The 22,909-nt window shown below is 36.3% G+C and overlaps 2 protein-coding genes across 3 annotated transcripts in view; both read right to left on the bottom strand.

The window, feature by feature from the left end:
- LOC145662276 (uncharacterized) overlaps nt 1-22,909 on the bottom strand; it is a 729,687-nt gene that overhangs the window by 181,209 nt on the left and 525,569 nt on the right. For both annotated transcript variants that reach the window (XM_081727665.1, XM_081727666.1), the window contains one exon: nt 11,569-11,648. In XM_081727665.1, coding sequence (XP_081583791.1) covers nt 11,569-11,648 — 80 coding nt within the window. The remainder of the gene's footprint in view (nt 1-11,568; nt 11,649-22,909) is intronic.
- On the bottom strand, nt 17,622-20,782 carry LOC145662277 (uncharacterized). The gene is made up of 2 exons (XM_081727668.1): nt 20,577-20,782; nt 17,622-20,340 (listed from the first exon to the last, which is right to left on the bottom strand). The coding sequence occupies exon 2, from the start codon at nt 20,338-20,340 to the stop codon at nt 18,337-18,339; it is 2,004 nt and encodes a 667-aa protein (XP_081583794.1). The 5' UTR covers nt 20,577-20,782; the 3' UTR covers nt 17,622-18,336.

Below are 22,909 nucleotides of genomic sequence, written 5' to 3'. Positions count from 1 at the left end.
ATCGCACGGAGCGAGATCTGGTGAATAGGGCGGATGATGCAACCGAATAATGTGATTTTTGACCAAAAATTCAGTTACAAGTCGCGAACGATGTGATGGTGCATTATCGTCCAAAAGAGTCCAACTGCCGATTTCGCGATATTCGGGCCGAATACGACGAATTCTTGCCAGCAAACGCTTCATGACGCCCAAGTAAAACTCTCCAGTGACTGTCTGGCCGGGCTGAACAAATTCTTTGTGGATAATTCCTTTTGAATCGTAAAAACAAATCAGCATCACCTTAACTTTTGGCTTCACCAAGCGACTTTTTTTGGGTGTTCTTTCATCCGGCGCTCTCCATTCAGCACTTTGCCGCTTTGTTTCGGACTCATATTCAAAACACCACGTCTCGTCACCAGTTACAATCGATTTCAAGAAGTTTCGATCCTGCCGAGCACTTTTAACGATGTCTTTGCAATGCGCAATTCGATCAACTTTTTGGTCTTCGGTGAGTTTGTGTGGTACAAACCGCGAATTAACCTTCTTAAGGCCCAAAACTTCGGTCAAAATGCGGTATGCGGTTGTTTGAGGAATGCCTAATTCCATTTCAATAACTTTCACCGACGATTTTTTGTTATGTTTGATGAATTCACGCACTTTTTCCATGTTTTCTTCCGATAATCCGGTTCTGGGACGGCCTGATCTTTCGTCATCATCCAGCGTCTCTCTACCCGATTTGAATCGCCTGAACCACTCGTAAATTTGCGTACGGGATATACACTCATCACCATATGCATTTTGTAGCATTTGGTGCGTTTCACTAAAAGTTTTACCCAGTTTAACACAAAACTCAATTGCAGCTCGTTGTTTGAAACTCATTTTCCGACCGATGTACACAACACACTGACAGTTGAAACGCAATAACTTTGTTGCCGTGCATCCAAATGTCATGACATTTATACCAGTTGTCAATGAGGGACTACGCCATCTACCGGTAAAATATTACAACAGATGGCACTAGTGGTACTATTTGTTTTCAAAAGTTCGGTTTCTTTTGGAATGGAGGGTGTATATTCATCTTAATTTCTTGTCCTGATATATATATTGGAGATTGCAATTAGCTAACCACCATCCATTCTTTCAAATTTATCTTGCCTGAATATCTCATATCTAACATCAATAAACTCATTACCGTATCATAATTATTTACACAGGTATTAAATCATGATTAGTAGCAAGAATACTAATAAACATTTCACTTAATTTCGTATTTATACCTCTTACATTCTGGTAATAAACTGAAACACAGCCATTGAAATTACTCATATCCTTATATTAGGGCTCTGACATCATATATGGTTTTAAGTGTATAAACAACAGTGTCACTTGCCCTTTTCCTTAATTTTATATTTCCTGACCAGTCAACCCAAAAAATCAGAAATTCAAAACTTTTTTTTTTTAATTTTTCGGACTTCATATACACTATTAGCTTTTTTTTTTTTTTTTTTTTTTTGGGACTGAAAGACTGATTAACATAAATGGTGTTGCCACAAGAAAATCCAATATCTGCACAATTCAAATTGTTTTACCTTTCTCTTTTGTAGAAATTTATCTTTGTCGACTCTTCTTACAAACTTTACAATTATACCCGCGGAACTTTGACCTAGATTTCTTTTAACTTATGAAATGTATCAATTATACACTCCTCAATATTTATACCTAATGAACGACCTACTTTGTTCTACAGTAGCTAGAACATCTTCATTCGGTACGTCGGGAATACCATAAAGTTCTAGAGTGTTACATGTACTATACTGATCCGAATCATTTAGTAGATTTGAAGCTTGTCAATTTGTTTTTTAATTTTACATTTTCACTTTTATAACTGTCAATTGTTTTAATTCATAATTGTAAAATTTCATTCTGGATTTTCAGAAGTTCTGAGTTACCATGCAATTTTTCATGGCATAAATTCTAAGATTTAGCATTTTCTTCCTCAGTTTGTTTATTCGATCTTTTCAGACTATGTAATTCTTCTCTTATGAAAAATGAAATGAAATGAAATCTATCACACGGTTATGCAGGCTAGGCTACAGGAGACGGTGATGATGAGAAATTAATGGAATGGTAGAATTAAAAAAGTGGGAAGAAACGGAAGAACTCAGAGAAAACCCATGCACACGGTGTTTGTCCACCACAAAGTTTACTTCGCATGAGCTGGGATTGGTGCAGGGACCCTATGCAGCAGAGGTGAATCCTCTACCACTGATGTGTGAAAAACCGCGACCTGAATTTTTCCTTCAAAGATAATAGTACTGTATACACTTCACTTAAAGGGCAAGGGCACTGTAATACTGGATCATAGCGCCCATAGTACGTCTTCGTACTTGCTCACAAACTGGTACAGTGTTGTGTGGTTACAGCGCGAATTGTAATCGTTAATAATTCGACAAAATTCTCCCCACAGAGCGTAGTTGGAACTGTAACATTTTACAAATAATACAAAATTTCACTTCAAAGGCAAAGAAAAATGTGAAATGTTTAAAAAAATAAAAGATTTTCCTAGCATTTCCTTGCTGTCAAAACCATCTTGAATGTGCAGACAAAATTACAGGAACGGCAGAAATTAACAAAATTGATACGATTTTTTTTTTCCTTTTTACATAGCACACAAATTTCTGACATGTGTTGTCATTGATTGTCTTTTGTATCGTTAAGAACTTTGAAATAGCTTGTACCGTTAAGAGTACTCAAAAAACTATAATTTGGTGAAAGTAATAAAGCAACTTGGTAAAAGTAGTAAAATAACATTAACACATAACTACTGCAGACATAGACACATCTATGTTTGTGTATATGTATGTACACACGGCTCCTAAGTGTCTATAAACATTGAACGTAAGTTATCGACATCCAAAGTTTAGTTCGTACCTCTTTTGTTATTAAACGCAATGTTACATTATGTACAGGGTGGTGCAGAGCCAACTGACACATTTCAAAACTGAATATTGCGGAGGCGTGATAGCGGATTGGGAATTGAAAGAGAATGGAACGCAATTTCATAAGAACACTAAGACTTACAATGGACTTTCGGAGCCATGTCAGTTAACCACGAAAAGTTGTCTGAAGAATCGATGCTCTTTAATAATCGACTTCGTCTCGCAGTAAGTACGAACACAAAACACGTTGTTCAACATTGCAACCATATCTATGGTAACTGGCACGGTTTCTTATGAAATAGCGTCCTATTCTCTTTCAATTCCCCATCTGCAACCTAATCCAAACTATCGCGCCTGCGCAATATTCAACTTTGAAATGTGTCAGTTGGCTCTGCGCTACCCTATGTATACAAGTAATGCAAAAATAATTTTTCTATTGCGGAAACAAGTATCTTTATTAAAATTTTGTTTTGTGAAAATTTTACCCAAATCCCAAATATGATGACATAACTCGAGAACTAAAAGCCTGTATACGATAATATTTCACACTCTTGTACAGCAGGAAAAGGTCTCTCACCATGCCAAGATTGATCCAGGTTGAATGAGTTTACTTGACTTCTTGTTGAGGTGTTTCATAGTCTAGCTCTAAAGACTAGTTAATTACGTTTTTCCGACTGCACTTGTTGAGGTGTTTCATAGTCTAGCTCCAAAGACTAGTTAATTACGCTTTTCATACTGCACTTGTTGAGGTGTTTCATAGTCTAGCTCCGAAGATTAGTTAATTATGCTTTTCATACTACACTTGTTGCGGTGTTTCATAGTCTAGATTCAAAGACTAGTTAATTATGCTTTTCATACAACACTTGTTGTGGTGTTTCATAGTCTAGCTCCAAAGACTAGTTAATTACGCTTTTCATACTGCACTTGTTGAGGTGTTTCATAGTTTAGCTCCGAAGATTAGTTAATTACGCTTTTCATACTGCACTTGTTGAGGTGTTTCATAGTCTAGCTCCAAAGACTAGTTAATTACGCTTTTCATACTGCACTTGTTGAGATGTTTCAGAGTCTAGCTCCAAAGACTAGTTAATTACGCTTTTCATACTGCACTTGTTGAGGTGTTTCATAGTCTAGCTCCGAAGATTAGTTAATTATGCTTTTCATACTACACTTGTTGCGGTGTTTCATAGTCTAGCTTCAAAGACTAGTTAATTATGCTTTCCATACTACACTTGTTGCGGTGTTTCATAGTCTAGCTCCAAAGACTAGCTTATTATGCTTTTCATACAACACTTGTTGCGGTGTTTCATAGTCTAGCTTCGAAGACTGGTTAATTTCGCTTTTCATAACTCGAAAACAAGAAGTCTGCACACCAAAATATTCCAAAATCTTGAATGGTCAACGTCACATGCCAAGTTTGATCCCGATAAAACAAGTTCAGTTGAATCGAACGATGTGTAGTGTCCTTGATTTTTCAGGAAAATCAATGGAGGACGAAAAATGAAAGGAAAGAAAAAATGCCTAATTGATAGAATGCAATGCATCTTTCCATTCAACTCATCAATCACACTGCTCTGACCTTGAACTTCACAAAAGAACAAAGTTGTCATATTCTGTAGTAGGAACACATACAACAAGCTAAATATGTCAATTTCACAAACACGAAATTTAAACTGTCATTTCCCTCCTTTTAAGCACCAATAACACATCTATAACTTTACGACATGAAAAGAAAAGCGGAAAAATGAAATGTAATTACCTCTACGAGAATTTACTGGATTTATTAAAACGAGAAAACAATTGACATTTGTATTTTTTTAGATTTAATGTGTAAAAAATATAGATTAATTCGTTTGGTTAACCCTAATTCCTTTATCTACGTAATAACTGGCTTCTAAATTATCTACTGATAAAATTATATCAACATCCTTATGCATGTCATTCATATATGTCGATATATGTACCATATTACAAAACTAAAATTTTGTATGACGCTGTTATACAAGGACGAGTTATAAGTTCTACACATAGATGGCACATGTATTCACCATGATCGACCGTAAAGTACAAGGACAAACCTGTTCAAGAGGTACTGTGGCAGGGAGGCCACAGTTCCGTATCTTCAGTAAGTTTTTGATGGCACTGATGATGAGTCGTCAACCTTAATTACGCTCTTCATACTACACATGTCGAGGTGTTTCATAGTCTAGCTTCAAAGACTAGTTAATTACGCTTTTCATACTACATATGTCAGGGGCGGATCCAGGACCGAATTCTGGGGGGGGGGCGGTGGGTTTCATAGTTCTACTTTTAAGGGCTCCAAACTCTGGGATGGATTTTGTTTCTATATATAAAATAAGAAAGTTTCCTCTTCGGGGGGGGGGAAATAAGAAAGTTTTCTCTTGGGTCCGCCCCTGACACATGTTGAGGTGTTTCATAGTCTAGCTCCAAAGACTAGTTAATTACGCTTTTCATACTACACTTGCTGAGGTGTTTCATGGTCTAGCTCCAAAAACTAGTTAATTACGCTTTCATACTATACTTGTTGAGGTGTTTCATAGTCTAGCTCCGAAGACTAGTTAATTACGCTTTTCATACTACACATGTTGAGGTGTTTCATAGTCTAGCTCCAAAGACTAGTTAATTACGCTTTTCACACTACACTTGTTGATTTGTTTCATGGTCTAGCTCTAAAGACTAGGTAATTATGCTTTTCACACTACACTTGTTGCGGTGTTTCATAGTCTAGCTCCAAAGACTAGGTAATTATGATTTTCACACTACACTTGTTGAGGTGTTTCATAGTCTACTTTCAAGTCTAATTAATTATGCGATTCACACTACACTTGTTGAAGTATTTCGTAGTCTAGCTCCAAGACTAGTTAATTACGCTTTTGATAATAGAGGTAAAGGTGGTATTGTGAAACCCTGCTGGTAAAGTGGAACCCCTGCATATCGCAGCTTCCAAGCGCTGCAACCTATTGGTAAGAGCGATAAATTATGCATTTAGTTGTCCAACAGCCCACTATAATGCTCGAGTTCAGTTTGATGAGACATGTGCGTGCGGAGGAAGTTGTTTTGATTTTCTTCTTTTGTGAACTTTTTGCAAAGTAAGATTCGTATTGTAACTTATACTTTTACTGATTACAGATACCAAATGATTTGCTTATTGTAATCTATCATAGTTGTAGGTCTTTCCTTTCTTTAATGGCCTAAGTTATCTTTCAAGAGTAAGGTATAAGGAGAAGTAAAAATCCAATACGTCGAAGATGGTAATGTGGAACCCTGCATGTGTTGGTAAAATGAAACCTATTTTTTTTTAACCTGAACTTTTTCACAAATCACTAATTGGCGTTCTTATGTCATTCCAGATGCCCAGGAAGCAACTAGGCCCAAAATCGAAAAGTGTTTTGAAGAAATGTAATAGTGAAAATATGATTCATGCAATCAAAGATGTTCGAGCGAAGAGAGTAGGAAGCCAGTTTCTTCAGGAGTGTTCTAGTGTCTCCTCAAGAAATAAGCTCAATACCTGAGTTTACGAGAAAGCGTTCTAATAGAGGACCGAAGGCATCCAGTGCATTAGTTCTTACAGCTTCACCTTACAAATTATCATTGGAGAGACAGAGAACACTGCATAAAACTAAGGGAAACAATGTAAAGCCGTTGAAGAATCGTCTGAAATTAAATAATAATGTAACAAATGCAGAATAAAGGACAAAAACTAAATATAGACGAAAACTGTCAATTGAAGTTGCATCTGCGGCTAAAGACGAATCAATTGATTCTGGGGAATCAGCTTTAAGTATCCTGATTAGAGAGATTTGTCCTGACACTGACGAAGCAGAGTGTATAATTTGCAGTCATTTTCTGAAGAGACTAGACGCGAGTTGTGGATTCAATGTGTAAATTGTGAATTGTGGTGCCATGTTTATTGTTCGGAATGTGAAAAAGACATATACATCTGTGACTTTTGTCAGTAAATAGACCGTATAGAGCTTTTTCTACATAGTCAACAATAACGTGGATTGCCTTTCGTAAACCTATTACGGGGAATGTAAATCTAGATACCTTAATAAACGAATACATTTGTTGTGAATACCAGCCTACATTTCATTTGGTAAAATTTTTTAATTCCTTAAGTATACTGATATCGGGGTTTCAAATTACCACTTTAATTTTGAAACAACCAAATTTGGAATGTTCATGAAAATGTGAATTATTTTCATCTAATTATGCATATTATCTGAATTTCATGGTATGTTACACTGGCAAACTTAATACAGATTGTGTGTACAAAGTTTGGGTATATTTTATGTGCTTTGTAAAATTTTACATGCCAGAAACAAAATGGGGTTCCACAATACCACCTTTACCTATACACTTGTTGAGGTGTTTCATGGTATAGACTGAAAGACTAGTTAATCACGCTTTTCACACTACACTTGTTGAGGTGTTGTATAGTCTAGCTCCAAAGACTAGTTAATGACGTTTCTTTGGTTTGATTTAGTTTAACGCCCCCCTCCCGGTCATGCCTGCTAGGCTAAGGGAGGCGTGGACCTATTGATTATAGTGGAATCCGAACCACTTTGGTCGATCAGCTGTACCCCTACCGGGAATCGAATCCGGGACTATGTGAACCGAGGTCAAGCGTGCTAGTCACTAGACCAAGTGGGAGTTCTAATTACATTTTTTACACTACACTTGTTGAGGTGTTCCATGGTCTAGCTTCAACGAGTATCATTACACTGTCACGCAATTTATATGGAATCACAAGAAAGCTTGCTTTCAAAATAATAATAAAAAAAAAGGCTCCGGAAAATTTTGGCCATCCCTATTCAAAATGTACAGTGATTGTAGTGAACTTACTGCATAACTACGTGTTTGTTAGTAGACAAAACCCACGTCTTCTATAGCCTTGCTGCTGAAAGGGACGTTAAACTGAAAAGTCAATTCAACTCAACTCAATTAAATAATTAAAATTGTTAAATGTAAACAAACTGAAAACTTTAATTAAGTGCAATTTTAAACTACAGCGTATATCGGGCCGAAAACTTGACGAGCCCAACTAGTAATAGATAAATGCTAATAAATAAATAAATGATTGGCTTTTCTATTCACATAATGTAAAAGATTAAAAATCAAATATAATATATTGCTAATATCATAATGTCATTTATCACTTTTATATTTAAATCTATACACTAATTATAGTTTTTTTTTTTTTAAGGTTATTTCCTTCAAAGTTCCGAATTTCCATTACACGAACTTTCTCGCTACACATTAATTAAACTGCAGCAAGTTTATTATTCAGCCTCGGCAATTAGCTTTTCCTGGACAATACATTTAAATATGCAACGTTTTTACCTTGTGTGTAACACTTCTCGAATAACTGACACGTATTAAATACTTGATGATTATATCCTTCCATTACACACCAATACAGAAATAAAATATAATTCTACAGAACAATCTCATTTAGTATGAGTTTAACATATCAATACACTTCTATACGTTAAGATATTTAGATTCACAATTTGCATGGAGTAGTTCAAATTGTTTAGCACTATGTAGTACTATTTTCTTACTGTTTCGTTCGATTGGATGGTGAAAAATGGTTAACCTATTTAGTTTAGACGAAAGACGAAAGGTATAAAAGACTTCTCCCCCACCTCTTGCAAATTTCATCAAAATACGATCCAAGTAGCAAGAAAGTTTTTGGCCAGTTGGGGCGAGCTTGACTTTTGACTTTCTACATTTGGACTTTCAATTCGTGCTTTCATACAATCTGCCTTCTGTTGTATTTGCAAGCAATCCTTTAGACCTTTCTCAGAGCGTCATAGCATCACTGGCCGTTCATTGGCTATTGACTTGCCTCCAGCGTAAACACTTGCGTCAAGGTTGATTAGAACCCTGAATGCAGGGTTGCCCCCATGTAACTTCGTTACTGGAATCCAGCTTGCGGCATGCTTGCACGCTCTCCAATCAAGTTGGATGCAAGCTTGGCCGACTTGCAATGGAAATTTACAGCACGTGGTTTGTAAGTTGTTTCTGCTACTAGAGGAGGGCTGCCCAGAAAGTGGCAGACGTTTTGGCCTATCGCGGCAGTGGGTGGCGCTAGAGTCGCCACCTTGGTTTAGAACGTTATCACACTCAATATGAATCCAGCTATGGTAGCTTGAAAACTATGACACTCTTACTGTGTTTTCTGTGGCTGTTAGAGTATGCGCTGGAACAGAAAGTCCCACCTCTCATAACATGTGTCCTGTGATTAGTTTTTTTTTTTGCAAAAAAAAAAAAACACACACGCCAATTGGAATCCATCGCCAACTGTTTGAAGTATACAGACATGCAATAATGAGTGAGGTTTTCACAATAACGCATGTCTACACACGGCCAAGCGTACCCAAGACCTCTTGGATGGTTTAAGATGGGAGGTGTTCGATCATCCACCATACAGCCCGGATTTGGCTCCGAGTGACTAGTACCTCTTCTCAGCGATGACGACATGACTTGCTACACAACGTTTTGATACTGACGCCGAACAGCAGGCTAGTGTAAGCGAGTGGTTGCAATCGCAGGGGCAGTTTTTTTTTTTTTTTTTACCGCGACGGTATTGAAAAACTTGTGCCACGCAATGACGTATCTATGGGGGGAAACAGGGCTTGTACCCCAGGCGCCGGATTGGAAAAGCGAAAAAATGGCAAATATTTGGGGAAACGTTTTGGTTTGGTTGGTCAGGAGGGCGCCAAGGCGAGTTCTTGTCCCGGGCGACAACCAGGTCCGTAGCCAGCCCAAAAATGTAGGGGGGACCCGGCTGAAGTTAAGGGGGCCCGATCCAACCATATTATAGTTCATTTGCAAGCCTACTGTGAAAATTTTAGGGGGCCGGCAAAATTTTAGGGCGCCCCCTAGACCCCCCTGGATACGGGCCTGGCGTCAACTAGCGTAGATGCGTCGCTGGTTCCACGATATGATAAGTGCCTTAATTTGCATGCTGATTATATGGGCAAATTGGTTAAGAGTGTACCTTTCAGATGTATATAATACAAATTTGGTTTGTTCATTCAGTTACTTTAAAAAAAAAATTCAAAACGTCTGTTACTTTCTGGAGAGCCCTCGTATTTTCAAACGTCTGTATACAAAGGAATTTTGAGGTATTCAAAAATTAATTTGGGAGGCTGTCTAAACGGCAGTCTTCCAGCCCCAACCCGATACTAGTGCGAGCGGCCGAAAGCAGCTATCCCTTCGGAATCGAGTGCCGTACAGAGACAGGGATTTGATCCTGATCAAAAAGAAAATGAAATTAAATCTTTGAGTTTTACGTCCCACGGTTATGCCGGTTAGACTAAAGGTGACGGTGATGATGAGTAATGAATTAAATGATGGAATGAAGAAAGTGGGAGGAAACGGGAGAACCCCGAGAAAAAACACGCACACGGTGTTTGTCCACCACAAAGCCTGATCAAAAAGAATGGAAGAAGGTATGCATGCAACACAAGAGTTGCTTTGGATCCTTGTTCTTTTCCCTACGACAATACATTTAAAGTTCGCCAAAACATTGCTACAAATACGAAGGCAACAAAAACATGAGATACAATTACTGTATGCACCACAATACGTATATTGACACACACAAAAGATATAACTGCGTGTGGAAGGAGGTGATATGGATTATAGTAACACAATAAATCATTTTTTTTTTCATTTTCTTTGATGGTTTCGAAAAATAGCATTGCATTCTAACCAAAGATAAATGTTACTATTGGGACCATTTCTCTCTTGACATGTAACAAATGATCCAATTGCACTTTCGATTTTTTTTTATAAAGAACTCTCTATTTCATTGATAATTTGAGGAATTAATTGTCATTGATTTGCACTTACCCTCAATTTCTTTAGCCTACATCATAAATTGAAAGGTGTTATACTATAGCAATTCTTATCATCACCTTCAACTTTTATTATTATTATTATTATTATTATTATTATTATTATTATTATTATTATTATTAGTGATATATTTACGATTTTGTTTCGGGGGGCGGGGCTTTGCTAACTTTATACCTGGAAATGTGAAAATTGTGTATGATATATTTATTTACTTTAAAATTTCGTAATTCAACATACTTTTATACACTTTCTCAATAAAATTGTATTTATTTAACAGAGGAATGATTGATGTAACACGAAAATTCGATCTTACACTTCATCTGTACTTTTTCTCTTATAAACACAATCGAGTTCTTTTTTTTTTTTAATATATGTAAAAGTATTTCACAATTACTTATCGTCTTTTTGGGTGCAGAGTAATACTCGTTGAATAATACATAGACGTAGTGGCTGATTCTATTGGACCCCTTACCAAACAATGGACCCCTCCCAACAAAAACGTCTGCGTACGCGTCTGACTCATACATTGCCAACAGTTGATTATTCCATTCATCTATGCATGTACCTTGCCCCCTCCACCTTTGTGCAACCTGTTATATTTGACCTTTCTCAGACTGTAAAAGCGTGATCCTACGTCACAAATAAGCGAGAAAGGGAATGGCTACTTTTGGCAATCCCTGTCAGTTTTTTTTTTTTTTTTCAACCACCACCAGAGATCAACGCACTATAACGGGAAAAGGAGATGAGATATTCGCATACTCACCTCAAGCATCTGCTGAGAGATATTAGCAAGTTCCAAGTAACTTGGGAGAAGCTGCATCTGGAACTCCGTCGAATTCAAAGCTACAAAGAGACAGAAAAAATGTTTTCAGAAAATGTAGAAGATAGCAATTGTTATTATGTTACAGTATACAAAGAATAAACATTGATGACAACAATATGAAGGAACTTATTAAAGATATTCTAAAGAGGAACTTCAAATTTCAGCCTTATAGGCTATAAGTATTTAATTCAGCATTAAGGGTTTTCACTACAAAGAAATTAAACTACCGCTAATTTTAGAGCTTTTCTGTAATATCTTCAAAAGAAATAAAAATATTCGAAAAGCGGAAACGTAGTGAACTAGACAATACGATTTTGCATGTGATACCTTTACCACAATTCACCTATCTACTTTTGGTATGCCGCTATTTACAGAACCCGCAAAAAAAAAAAAAAAAAAAAAAAAAAAAAATTCTAAATCTATCGACAGTTGCAAATCGAAAGCAGATAGATGAGTTGTGATAACGATATTACATGCAAAATAATATTGTCTAGTGCACTACGTTACACTAAAATTAGCCGTAGTTTAATTTTGCTATAGTGAACACCCTTAATACAACCTAAATGATATACACTACAATATTTAAAGGAATCCCAATTAACCGGAGTTCATTCATTCATCAACACTTTTATTGGTGATAAGAGTAGGTGCACCAGGCATGTCATTCCTACGTGCTACAAATGTATAATTATCTTATGTTTATAAATAGTTTTATACACAGGGCCGGCCACGCCCGTATCCAGGGGGGTCTAGGGGGGTCGGCCACCCCTAAATTTTCGCTGGCCCCCTAAAAGTTTTACAGTAGGCTTGCAAAAGAACTATAATATGGTGATGAACTATCATATGGTTGGATCGTCCCCCCTAACTTCAGCCGGGCCCCCCTAAGTTTTTGGGCTGGCTACGGGCCTGGGGCCGGCACCACCATATGTGCAACACGTGCACTTGTACATACGTGGCAGCAAGTTTCGAAAGGCTCCAAAATCAGTCATAATTATATTATTTAAAATAAATATTTCTTGTTGAAAATAAGACTTCATGATGATGGTAGTGAAATTTACGAAGCTGACCTTCTATTTGAATACTACCTTCATAAATCATGTTTAGAGTCGCATTAGTTTAAGGTCATATGATCACATGCTAAAACAAATGGTCAAACAAAGCCCAGCATGAATTACTTGATTGTTGTCAAATACAAGAATTCAATGCTCGAATAGTGGCGAACACCTGTTCCATTTTGTTAGTTTGTGACAGTTTTTGTCACAAACAAGTTCCTTATCATTGAAGGTAGAAACAAGTTTTTTTTTTTTTTTAACAGATGTAGAAGGAAAATTAAGAAATAAAGATAAAAGAGCTGGTTGCACTCGAATTGCAAACTGATATATTGGGATTGACGCTCGATATTGAATTCTATAAAAAGGATTACCATCTTTCCTCTACAGGTGTGTTTGTTTTATCTTTCACTAACATAATAAATTATTATTTTTTTAAAAAAGGACACAATGATATTGTATTTGTAGTGTTTAGGCATTTCTGAGTGCGAGTGCACTTTTCCTTGCCTTTGTTGTTCATGATGGGTTAGTATACTTAAAAATCACGTGTTTTATAATGTGTTCTTTCTGGAGAAAGGGGACCAGAAAATGATGCCATTGCATGGGGCATCAAATTGTCTATACATATACATACATATAATATATATATATATATATATATATATATATATATATATATATATATATATATATATATATATATATATATATATATATATATATATGTGTGTGTGTGTGTGTGTGTGTGTGTATGTATGTATGTATACATATGTTTACACATATAATATTTGTATGAAATTGTTATAATATGACGGCAATGATTTTAATTCCTTAAACTGTCCTTAAGTTAAAATTATTGTAATTGTACTAAACTGTAATTGTCATTCTTCCATTGTGTAGTTTATTGATGATATATAATATAATCTGCCGCCATTTGCATTATATAGTCGAAGAATAAATCTTGAAATTAAATTAAGACATAATTACATTATTTTTTTATACATAGAAATAAATATTGGCACAAACGAATTGTCGTATTGCCTGAAGTATTAACGAATATGTTAATTAATAATGAGTTCAATTGATCCGGGTTAACCGAATCGCTGCTAAGAAACGTTTTAAGCAAAAGAAAAAAAAATCACAAGCTGAATTGAATTTCATTGTTTTAGTCGTACAGTTTTAATTTAGCAATGTTTGGTTTTGAGCCAACAAATACAGTTGAATATTTTTAATTCGAAATCCAAGGAGACATTTCTCCCAAAATCTAAGTTAACGTAATATGTTGTCTTAGTATCCTGTGAACTACTTTATAAATAACATTATTATTTAATTTTAATAACTGTATGTTAAAACTATTTTGTTTATTACAAACTAAATAAATTATTATTTAAAAAGTAGTTCACAGGTATCCAAAACAACATGATAGTAATCAAATGCAGTTGAGTTCATTCTAGTTGCTGCCTTACCTTAGATTTTGGGGGAAATGTTATTCTGGCAATACTGTAATTTCTATGGATGGCAACACTGAAAATTCTTCAATTTCATATTTCATGTTGTAAAATAACATTATGATTGTGGTAAGTTGCATTCCGTTATCTGTTTTCACTTACGAAAACAAGCAAAAGAAAAATAGTAAATTTTGTATTATTTTTAGTATGTCAGGCTCTTAATGATAAATATCACTTCCGACACAGAAGCAGGGGCGGATCCAGGACCGACTTCTGGGGGGAGCGGTGGGTTATGATACTGCTACTTTTAAGGACTCCAAATTTTGGAATGGGTTTTATTTATATATATATAAAATAAGAAAGTTTCCTCTTCTGGGGGGGGGGGCGATCGCCCCGATCCCCCCTGGATCCGCCCCTGATTAGAAGAAAGTAAAACATCATCATTTTTGACAGCGGATAACGCTCTTGTAATGGAAAGCTGGAAGGCGGTGAGCGTTGATTTTTGTTTTCTGAAATTCTTTCCTATTATTTACCTTATGACACGTGCATAAATAGCATGTACTTTCTTTCTGAAATAACACATTTTTCCTTTGGAGTTTCTAAATATTGGCATACCTGTTCCTAATCGTTACCCAAAGTGATAATTCGTCAGTTCATTCAGAATTTTCCCTCAGCTTAAAAACAAAATTTGTCTGCAATATCGATAGAATGTGACACGGTTAGAGCGCAGGAACAGTGTAACATGTTGAGCTAGCCGAATCAATCACACAGTTAATACCCAAGTCTCCATAAAACCGGAACATACCGGAGCGTAACCAGGTTAAGAGGAACGGAGAGGGAGGGGAAGGGGTAACAAATCGATATATTCCTCGAATTATACATTTATGTAGAGGAAGGGGACACTGGTACTCCATCTTTTGTCTGTATCGGGAGACTTTTATTTTTTCTAGGTCATGGCTTTCATGTTCGTTTAATGACATGCAACAGGCGTTAACCTGACCACAAAACGAAACAAAAATTGATAGCGGCTTATTATTATTATTATTTTCGATATATTTGCCCGTATATTGTCTCTCAGTCTAACTGCGTGTGTCAAGCTCGAGTTTACGTGCAGACGTATTGAACGGTTCTTGACTTGCAAAAGTATTAACTAGTTGCTAGCAACTAAAATACTTTATTTTAAAAATAATAAGTATGTATTTCTACCCACGTTAGCTTGTTAAAATGTTTAATACTGTAAAATGACAAAAAAGGTATCAAAATTATACAGACTGTTCCATAATTCGTGTTATTTTCTACAGCACTGGGAGAAGATGAAGTTTTTACACTATTAATGTAAAATTTGGCACTCTTATTGAGAAATATCTGAATTTTTCGAATTTCTAAAGGAAATAGGAAAAAATAGCTCTTTAGCCCCCCTTTTGGGGGTTTAAACACAAAAGTTTATTTTCCTTATGGGAGATTCAATGTTAAATTTTGGAGGCAGTTTTCTCCAATAATTATTCGTAAAGATTTTCGGGCAAATGAGTTGTATTTGTTACAAAATACAAAAACACTCATTCAGAAAGCTAGTAAAGCCGTCTCAAACATTATTTTGGGAAGGCACCCCTTTTGGGGGGCAAGGGGCGTAAAAAGGTGGTGGGTGACGTTTTACCAAAATCCCAAAATTTATTTTCGGAGTGCCAGTAAACGTCAGATTAATCACGAATGTCATAGAATTAATGCTCCAATGCTCCTTACATGTAAGAGTGACTGATAATGGGGCTACAGCCCCCTTTCAAAAATAAGAAAAAATCACCATAAATATCCTTAGTAGGGACATACGAGAAGAAGTTGTGTTTTGTTAATGTGAAATTTGGCGTCATTGTAGCAAAAGAGTATGCGTTTTCGAAATCTGGAATGCTATTTTGGTAATGCATCGCCTTAGGGGGGCATAGGGGGCAAAACATTAGATGATGGATCTTTATAAAAATTCAAAATTTTGTTCCGGAAATGCCAGTGAGAGTCAGATTTTTCACAAATGTCACAGAATTAATATTCTAATGCTCCTTGCATGTGCCAGTGGCGCTATAGCCCCCTTTCAAAAATAAAAAATCACCATTAATATCCCTAGTAGAAACATACGAGAAAAGGTATTTTTTTGTCAATTAATGTGAAATTTGGCGTCGTTGTAGCAAATAAGTATGCATTTTTCATATCTGGAATGTTATTTTGGTAACCACCGCCATAGGGGGCACAGGGGGCGAAGCATTTGATGATGGATCTTTATAAAAATTCAAAATTTTGTTTCGGAAATTCCAGTGAGCGTCAGATTTTTCACAAATATCACATAATTAATATTCTAATGCTTCTTGCATGTGCCAGCGACTTATATGGGCCTATAGCCCCCTTTCAAAAATTAAAAAATTACCATTAATATCCGTAGTAGGTACATACAAGAAAAAGGTATTTTTTGTTAATTAATGTGAACTTTGGCGTCGTTACAGCAAAAAAGTATGCGTTTTTCATATCTGGAATATTATTTTGGTAATGTACCGCCTTAGGGGACACAGGTGGTGAAGCATCTGATGATGGATTTTTATAAAAATTCAAAATTTTGCTCCGGAAATGCCAGTGAGAGTCAGATTATCCACAAATGGCACAGAATTAATATTCGAATGCTCCTTGCATGGTCAGTGACTTATATGGGGCTATAGCCCCCTTTCAAAAATTAAAAAAATCATCATAAATATCCTTAGTATTGACATACGGGAAGAATGATTTTTTTCAATTAATGTGAATCTCGGCGTCGGGTTAGCAAGAAGTTATGCATTTATCAAATCTGGAATATTATTTTGGTAATGTACCAGCTTAGGGGACACAGGGGGTGAAGCATAAGTTATTGGATCTTTATAAAAATTTCAAATTTTATTTTGAAAAATCCAATGTGTGTCAGATTGATCACAAATAATACAAAATTAATATTATGATGCTCCTTGCATGTGCCAGTGACTGATATTGAGCTACAGCCACCATTCCAAAAATCACATAATTTACGGTAAATATCCTTAGCAGGGACTACGGGAAGGAGGTAAATATGCTTTACAATTAATGTGCAATTTGTCATTATTGTTGAAGAATGTTTTGATTTTTTAAAAATTTCGAATCTACTGTAAATGAATATCGTCTGTCAGTGTAGCAGATTGAGGATATAGCTTCGTTTTTTTTTTCCGCATCACTGGAATATAAGCAAAGAATTTGGGTTTTTAAAATCCAAATTGGACTCTTCTTATAGCATAAAATCAAACAAAGTCACCAGCATGTTTTCTGCACACTTACGCAAACCAGCTCGAAATAGAACACAAAATGACAATGGAAAATGCCGCAGGTAGAGGAAAGTTGCCAATTATGGGGAGGTTTTTTTATAAGGCTTCCTGCTTAAACATGATTTGTAGAAAATATGTGTAACTTCCGGTAATGCTGTACAGAAACCTTGTTCGTCTATTCTACATATGGAAATGTGAGAAAAAACAATAGTCACAGAATAAAAAAATAAAAACAAACAGTATTGCTGTTCCCCATATTAGGCTACCGGGGTTCCTAATATGGGGATGCTGGGGTTCCTAATATGGAGCTATGACATATAGATGCTTACATCAATATTACTTGCATAAAGCAAGGACACACAACCTTTCAGAGAAACTATTGTGATAAATACGGGAAAATGAAATAAGAAGAGAAAATATGAAGATATAATATGATTGTATTGACGTTATTGTTGATCAAAAATAAAATAGATCTACATTGTTCTAAAGCTGGAAAAACATTAGGTCTAATACAAAACGTTAATACAAATCATTACGCCTACATAACTGTGAAGAAAAATAATTTCAGATGCAGAACACAATATCTTGGAAATATTTAAAGAAACAAATGCATTTATAATAAATGGTTGCTTGAAAATAGTTTTTATATATAAAAAAAAAAGTATTTTCCCATTTCTCGTATTCAATTAAATGATAGACGAAACATAAAAAATGCGTCTCTTCCTTTTTACTGAAGTTGGAAATCTAGAAAAACTTAAAAGCCTGATACTTTTTCACTCAAATTGTAAATCCACACACAAAAAAGTCATCTTCTTTTCATGTATACTACTTAAATTGTAAATCTACGAGAAAAAAAAGAAACACTGTTTGCTTTGCACTGAAATTAAAACTCCACAAACCATAATTTCACTTAGAGCAACATCTTTCACAGACGAAAATGTCATCATCGACGCCTGCACACAGAACATGATCCCACCGTGAACATACTGCACATTGAATCCACTCTTCACCTTCACGATCTTCGGAAAATAGTCCATTGCAATAGAAACACTCAGCTTCTTCTTTGTTATCTTCGTCGGACACATCCGACAATTGCATATATTTCCAGTTAGATGAACTACTGGAATCTTGTTGTGGCAAAGACCTAAGCTGGAATCGTTTACTTTGTAAATTATCCGCTTCTCTGCACTCTTTGGCTGTCTTCTTTGGCTGCTTCATCTTCTTTATTTGTCTTCCGAGGGATCCTCCTTTCTCGTCGATAGAAGAAATATTTTGCTTGAAAATGCCTTTTCTTTTCTTCGATGCTGAAGTTCCGCATTCTGTTCGTTTTTTAGTCTCTATTTTGGTTTCCCTTTGGCATTCTAAACCTCGTTTGTAAGGTGAACTTGTGATAATTTGGGCTGATCCAGTTCGAGATTGCTTGTAGTTTTGTCGAACAGGACGTGCTGGAATAGGGGAAATATCATGTGCTGTCACAGTACATGTAGGTGATGGCAGTTCTACAGTTTTACTTGAACCTGGTGTGCTTGGCTCAGAAGAGTTTCGGACCTCGATGGAAATCCTTTCTGGTTCTGGTGGTATGGTAGCAGATACTGACCTACATGGATCGGATGTGTTTGCTTCGGAAAGTTGCCCGTCCTCGACGGAAATCCTTTCCGCTTGGGACGTTATCGTAACAGCTACAGACCTACAACTATCACTTGGTGTTTCATATTGGAGGAAGTCATGAGTTCTGAAAATATGTCTATTAGTCGGAAATAGGCCTGCTCTTTTGAAACCACTAGCTGCATTTTCGGCTGTTGCTGCTCTCATGTACGCATTTCCAAATAATTCGCCAACCTGATATATAGTCACAACACGTCCTGGATTCATTCGCAACCAGCGTTCTATTTCCTGCCTGTAATAGCACTTTAATGGTCCCATAAATGTTAGATCCAAAGGCTGCATCTTATGGGTGGAGTGTGGCGGTAGCGATATAATGGTAACATAGTTCTCGCGTCCTAGATTTATGACATCTAAGTTCCGTACATGGGAGAAATGGCCATCTAAAACCAGAACCACTGGATCTTCTTCTGTAGGCTTGACATAGTTTATAAAATGTCGGAACCACTCTGTAAATATATCACTTTGTATCCAACCAGATTGGTGACATGCATAAATAGAACCAGGTGGGGTTCCATTCATCAGTTCAATTTTCATATTCTTGCGTGGGAATACGAGTAGCGGTGGAACGTAATTTCCTGTAGGGCTCATGCATGTCACTACTGTGATAAGAGTGCCTCTTTCAGCCGACTGGAGAGCAGAAATCTGGCGTTTTCCTTTAAGAGCAATGACTTTGGTGTGTTTACTTTGCACAACGGAAATGCCAGTTTCATCGCAATTAAACAATCTTGATGGAGAATGCTTGATTTTATCCATAGCCGGTTCAAATATGTCAAAAAATTTATCTACTGCTTCAGGAGTAAATGATGTAGCTCTAGAATGTGAGAGACCCTGTGGCGTTCTAATCGATAGCTGGGGGTGACGTTTAAGAAATTGTTTCAACCATTTTTTACCTGCCATCTTCTCTGTCCGGGAAAAAGGATTCGGAATTTCATTTCTGACAGCCAATTGGTACGCTAAACGTCGTACATCCGTCATTGACAAGCCAAATAACTGTTTTTCCATATTAATGCAATGATCCACAAGGTCCTCTTCAATATGTAACGGGAGAACGTGCTTCCTACCTAATTTGGTTACCCTCGGCGCAGTATCCTGGCCTGATTCAATGGCTTGAGTTACATATCTTTCTAATGTTGTTTGTGGTACATTATAAATACGAGAGGCCTTGAAACTTCCCATTTCCTTCTTCATCACAGAGGAAACAGCTGCGTTCATATTCTCTTGCTGCCATTGTTTCCTTTTCGGCATCTAAAACAGACAGAAAAGTAGGTCTATCCTCAATATCCAGAATAAATTAATGGTTCGTAATTTGGGGAGCCCCATATTAGGAACTTCTCACCACCCCATAATAGGCAACTTTCGTTGACATTTTTCTCACGCATATATCAACAATTAGTAAATCTAGAAAACACGATATACACTATTTACTATGAGATTCGTTTTCTACTCTAGCGCGTAAGATAGTGTAATTGAAAATTTCTTACCTTTACAGCGACACACAGACCTTACTTCCGAGACGGTGCAAATTTTCTCCTGCACACCAAACACTTCCATTCGACTGAGACAAAGAAACTAATTGCGACGCCACCTAGCTTAGGCCGTGTTGCCAGTTCGTGACACTAATTTACCGTTCACGCAATTTCTCTTCCACAAAATTCCCTCGTTTATGAGAAATCCCACCTCCCCATATTAGGCAACCTCCCCATTACCACGAACGAAAAGATTTTAATGAGAAACAACATTTTAAAAATTAAAATATTGTTTTCTTTATTCATAGAAAAAACGTATGTTTTCCCTACTTCTTCCACAATAACTGTATGATCCCACTTTCTACGCAGTAGCTTACTCGTATACTGCACATGTAAGCACGTCAGGGAATCATATACTATGGACACATAGTTGTAGTAAAAACAAATGTCTCGCGAGGAATAAGGATCAGGTTAAGTCAGGCTATACCATAAACCCAAGAAAACATATTATCGCTTTCTAAAAATAACACTTTTCTTTTGGCTCAGTTGTCATTAACTAAATTGCTTAAAGATTTTAACTAAGATTATAATTAAAAATGCAACTTTACCCATTTGACACTCCCATTAGGAAAAAAAAATGAGTCCACGCCCCTAGGTATTGTCTTATTGTCACAAACCTTTTTTTCTAAAATAATGCCAAATTTCACAGTGTTAAAAAAAAAAAGAAAAAAGATGCTTTTGCCAGTAGGTCTTTGCGTAATAATAATCATATTGAATTTATGATGCTTTTCAAAGATAGCTGTAGTAACATATTAGTCACTGGTACATAAAAGCAGTATGAAGTATTAATTCTCTGCATCTTGCAACTAATTTGATACTCATGAGCACTCCCAAAATAAAATTTGGAATTTCTATCAGTCCTCCTCCTATGACCTACAAAGATACCAAATTACCCTCTGTGCCGCGTGCCTCTTATTGACAAAATATTCCAGATTTTTACTATCACAACGCCTAATTTCACATTAAGTGACAAAATGTACCTTCTTCCGTATGTCCCTGCTAAGGATATTTATTATAAATTTTTAATGTAATTGTTGAAAGGGGGGCTGTAGCTCAATATCAGTCACTGGCAGATGCAAGGATCATCGGAATATTAATTTTGCATTATTTGTGATCAATCTAACACACACTGAATTTTCCAAAATAAAATCTGAAATTTCTAAAGAGATCCAATAACCTCTGTCCCCCTAAGCCGGTACATTACCAAAATAATATTCCAGATTTGATAAACGCATAACTTTTTGCTAACCTCACGCCGAGTTTCACATTAATTGAGAAAAATCATTTTCTCCGTATGTCAATACATCCTTGGTATCATTTTCTTCGTATGTCACCAAGGATATTTATGGTGAGTTTTTAATTTTTGAAAGGGGGCTATAGCCCCATATAAGTCGCTGGCACATGCAAGAAGCATTAGAATATTAATTCTCTGACATCTGGGAATAATCTGACGCTCACTGGCATTTCTGGAACAAAATTTTGAATTTTTATAAAGATCCATTATCAAATGCTTCGCCCCCTGTGCCCCCTATGGCGGTGGTTACCAAAATAACATTCCAGATATGAAAAATGCATACTTATTTGCTACAACGACGCCAAATTTCACATTAATTGACAAAAAATACCTTTTCTCGTATGTTTCTACTAGGGATATTAATGGTGATTTTTTATTTTTGAAAGGGGGCTATAGCGCCACTGGCACATGCAAGGAGCATTAGAATATTAATTCTGTGACATTTGTGAAAAATCTGACTCTCACTGGCATTTTGCGGAACAAAATTTTGAATTTTTATAAAGATCCATCATCTAATGTTTTGCCCCCTATGCCCCCCTTAGGCGATGCATTACCAAAATAGCATTCCAGATTTCGAAAACGCATACTCTTTTGCTACAATGACGCCAAATTTCACATTAACAAAACACAACTTCTTCTCGTATGTCCCTACTAAGGATATTTATGGTGATTTTTTCTTATTTTTGAAAGGGGGCTGTAGCCCTATTATCAGTCACTCTTACATGTAAGGAGCATTGGAGCATTAATTCTATGACATTCGTGATTAATCTGACGTTTACTGGAACTCCGAAAATAAATTTTGGGATTTTGGTAAAACGTCACCCACCACCTTTTTACGCCCCTTGCCCCCCAAAAGGGGTGCCTTCCCAAAATAATGTTTGAGACGGCTTTACTAGCTTTCTGAATGAGTGTTTTTGTATTTTGTAACAAATACAACTCATTTGCCCGAAAATCTTTACGAATAATTATTGGAGAAAACTGCCTCCAAAATTTA

The sequence above is a fragment of the Thermobia domestica genome, chromosome 10 (genome assembly GCF_964235325.1).
Source record: "Thermobia domestica chromosome 10, izTheDome1.hap1.1, whole genome shotgun sequence".
Taxonomy (NCBI): domain Eukaryota; kingdom Metazoa; phylum Arthropoda; class Insecta; order Zygentoma; family Lepismatidae; genus Thermobia; species Thermobia domestica.
This window is presented reverse-complemented; position numbering and strand designations above follow the sequence as displayed.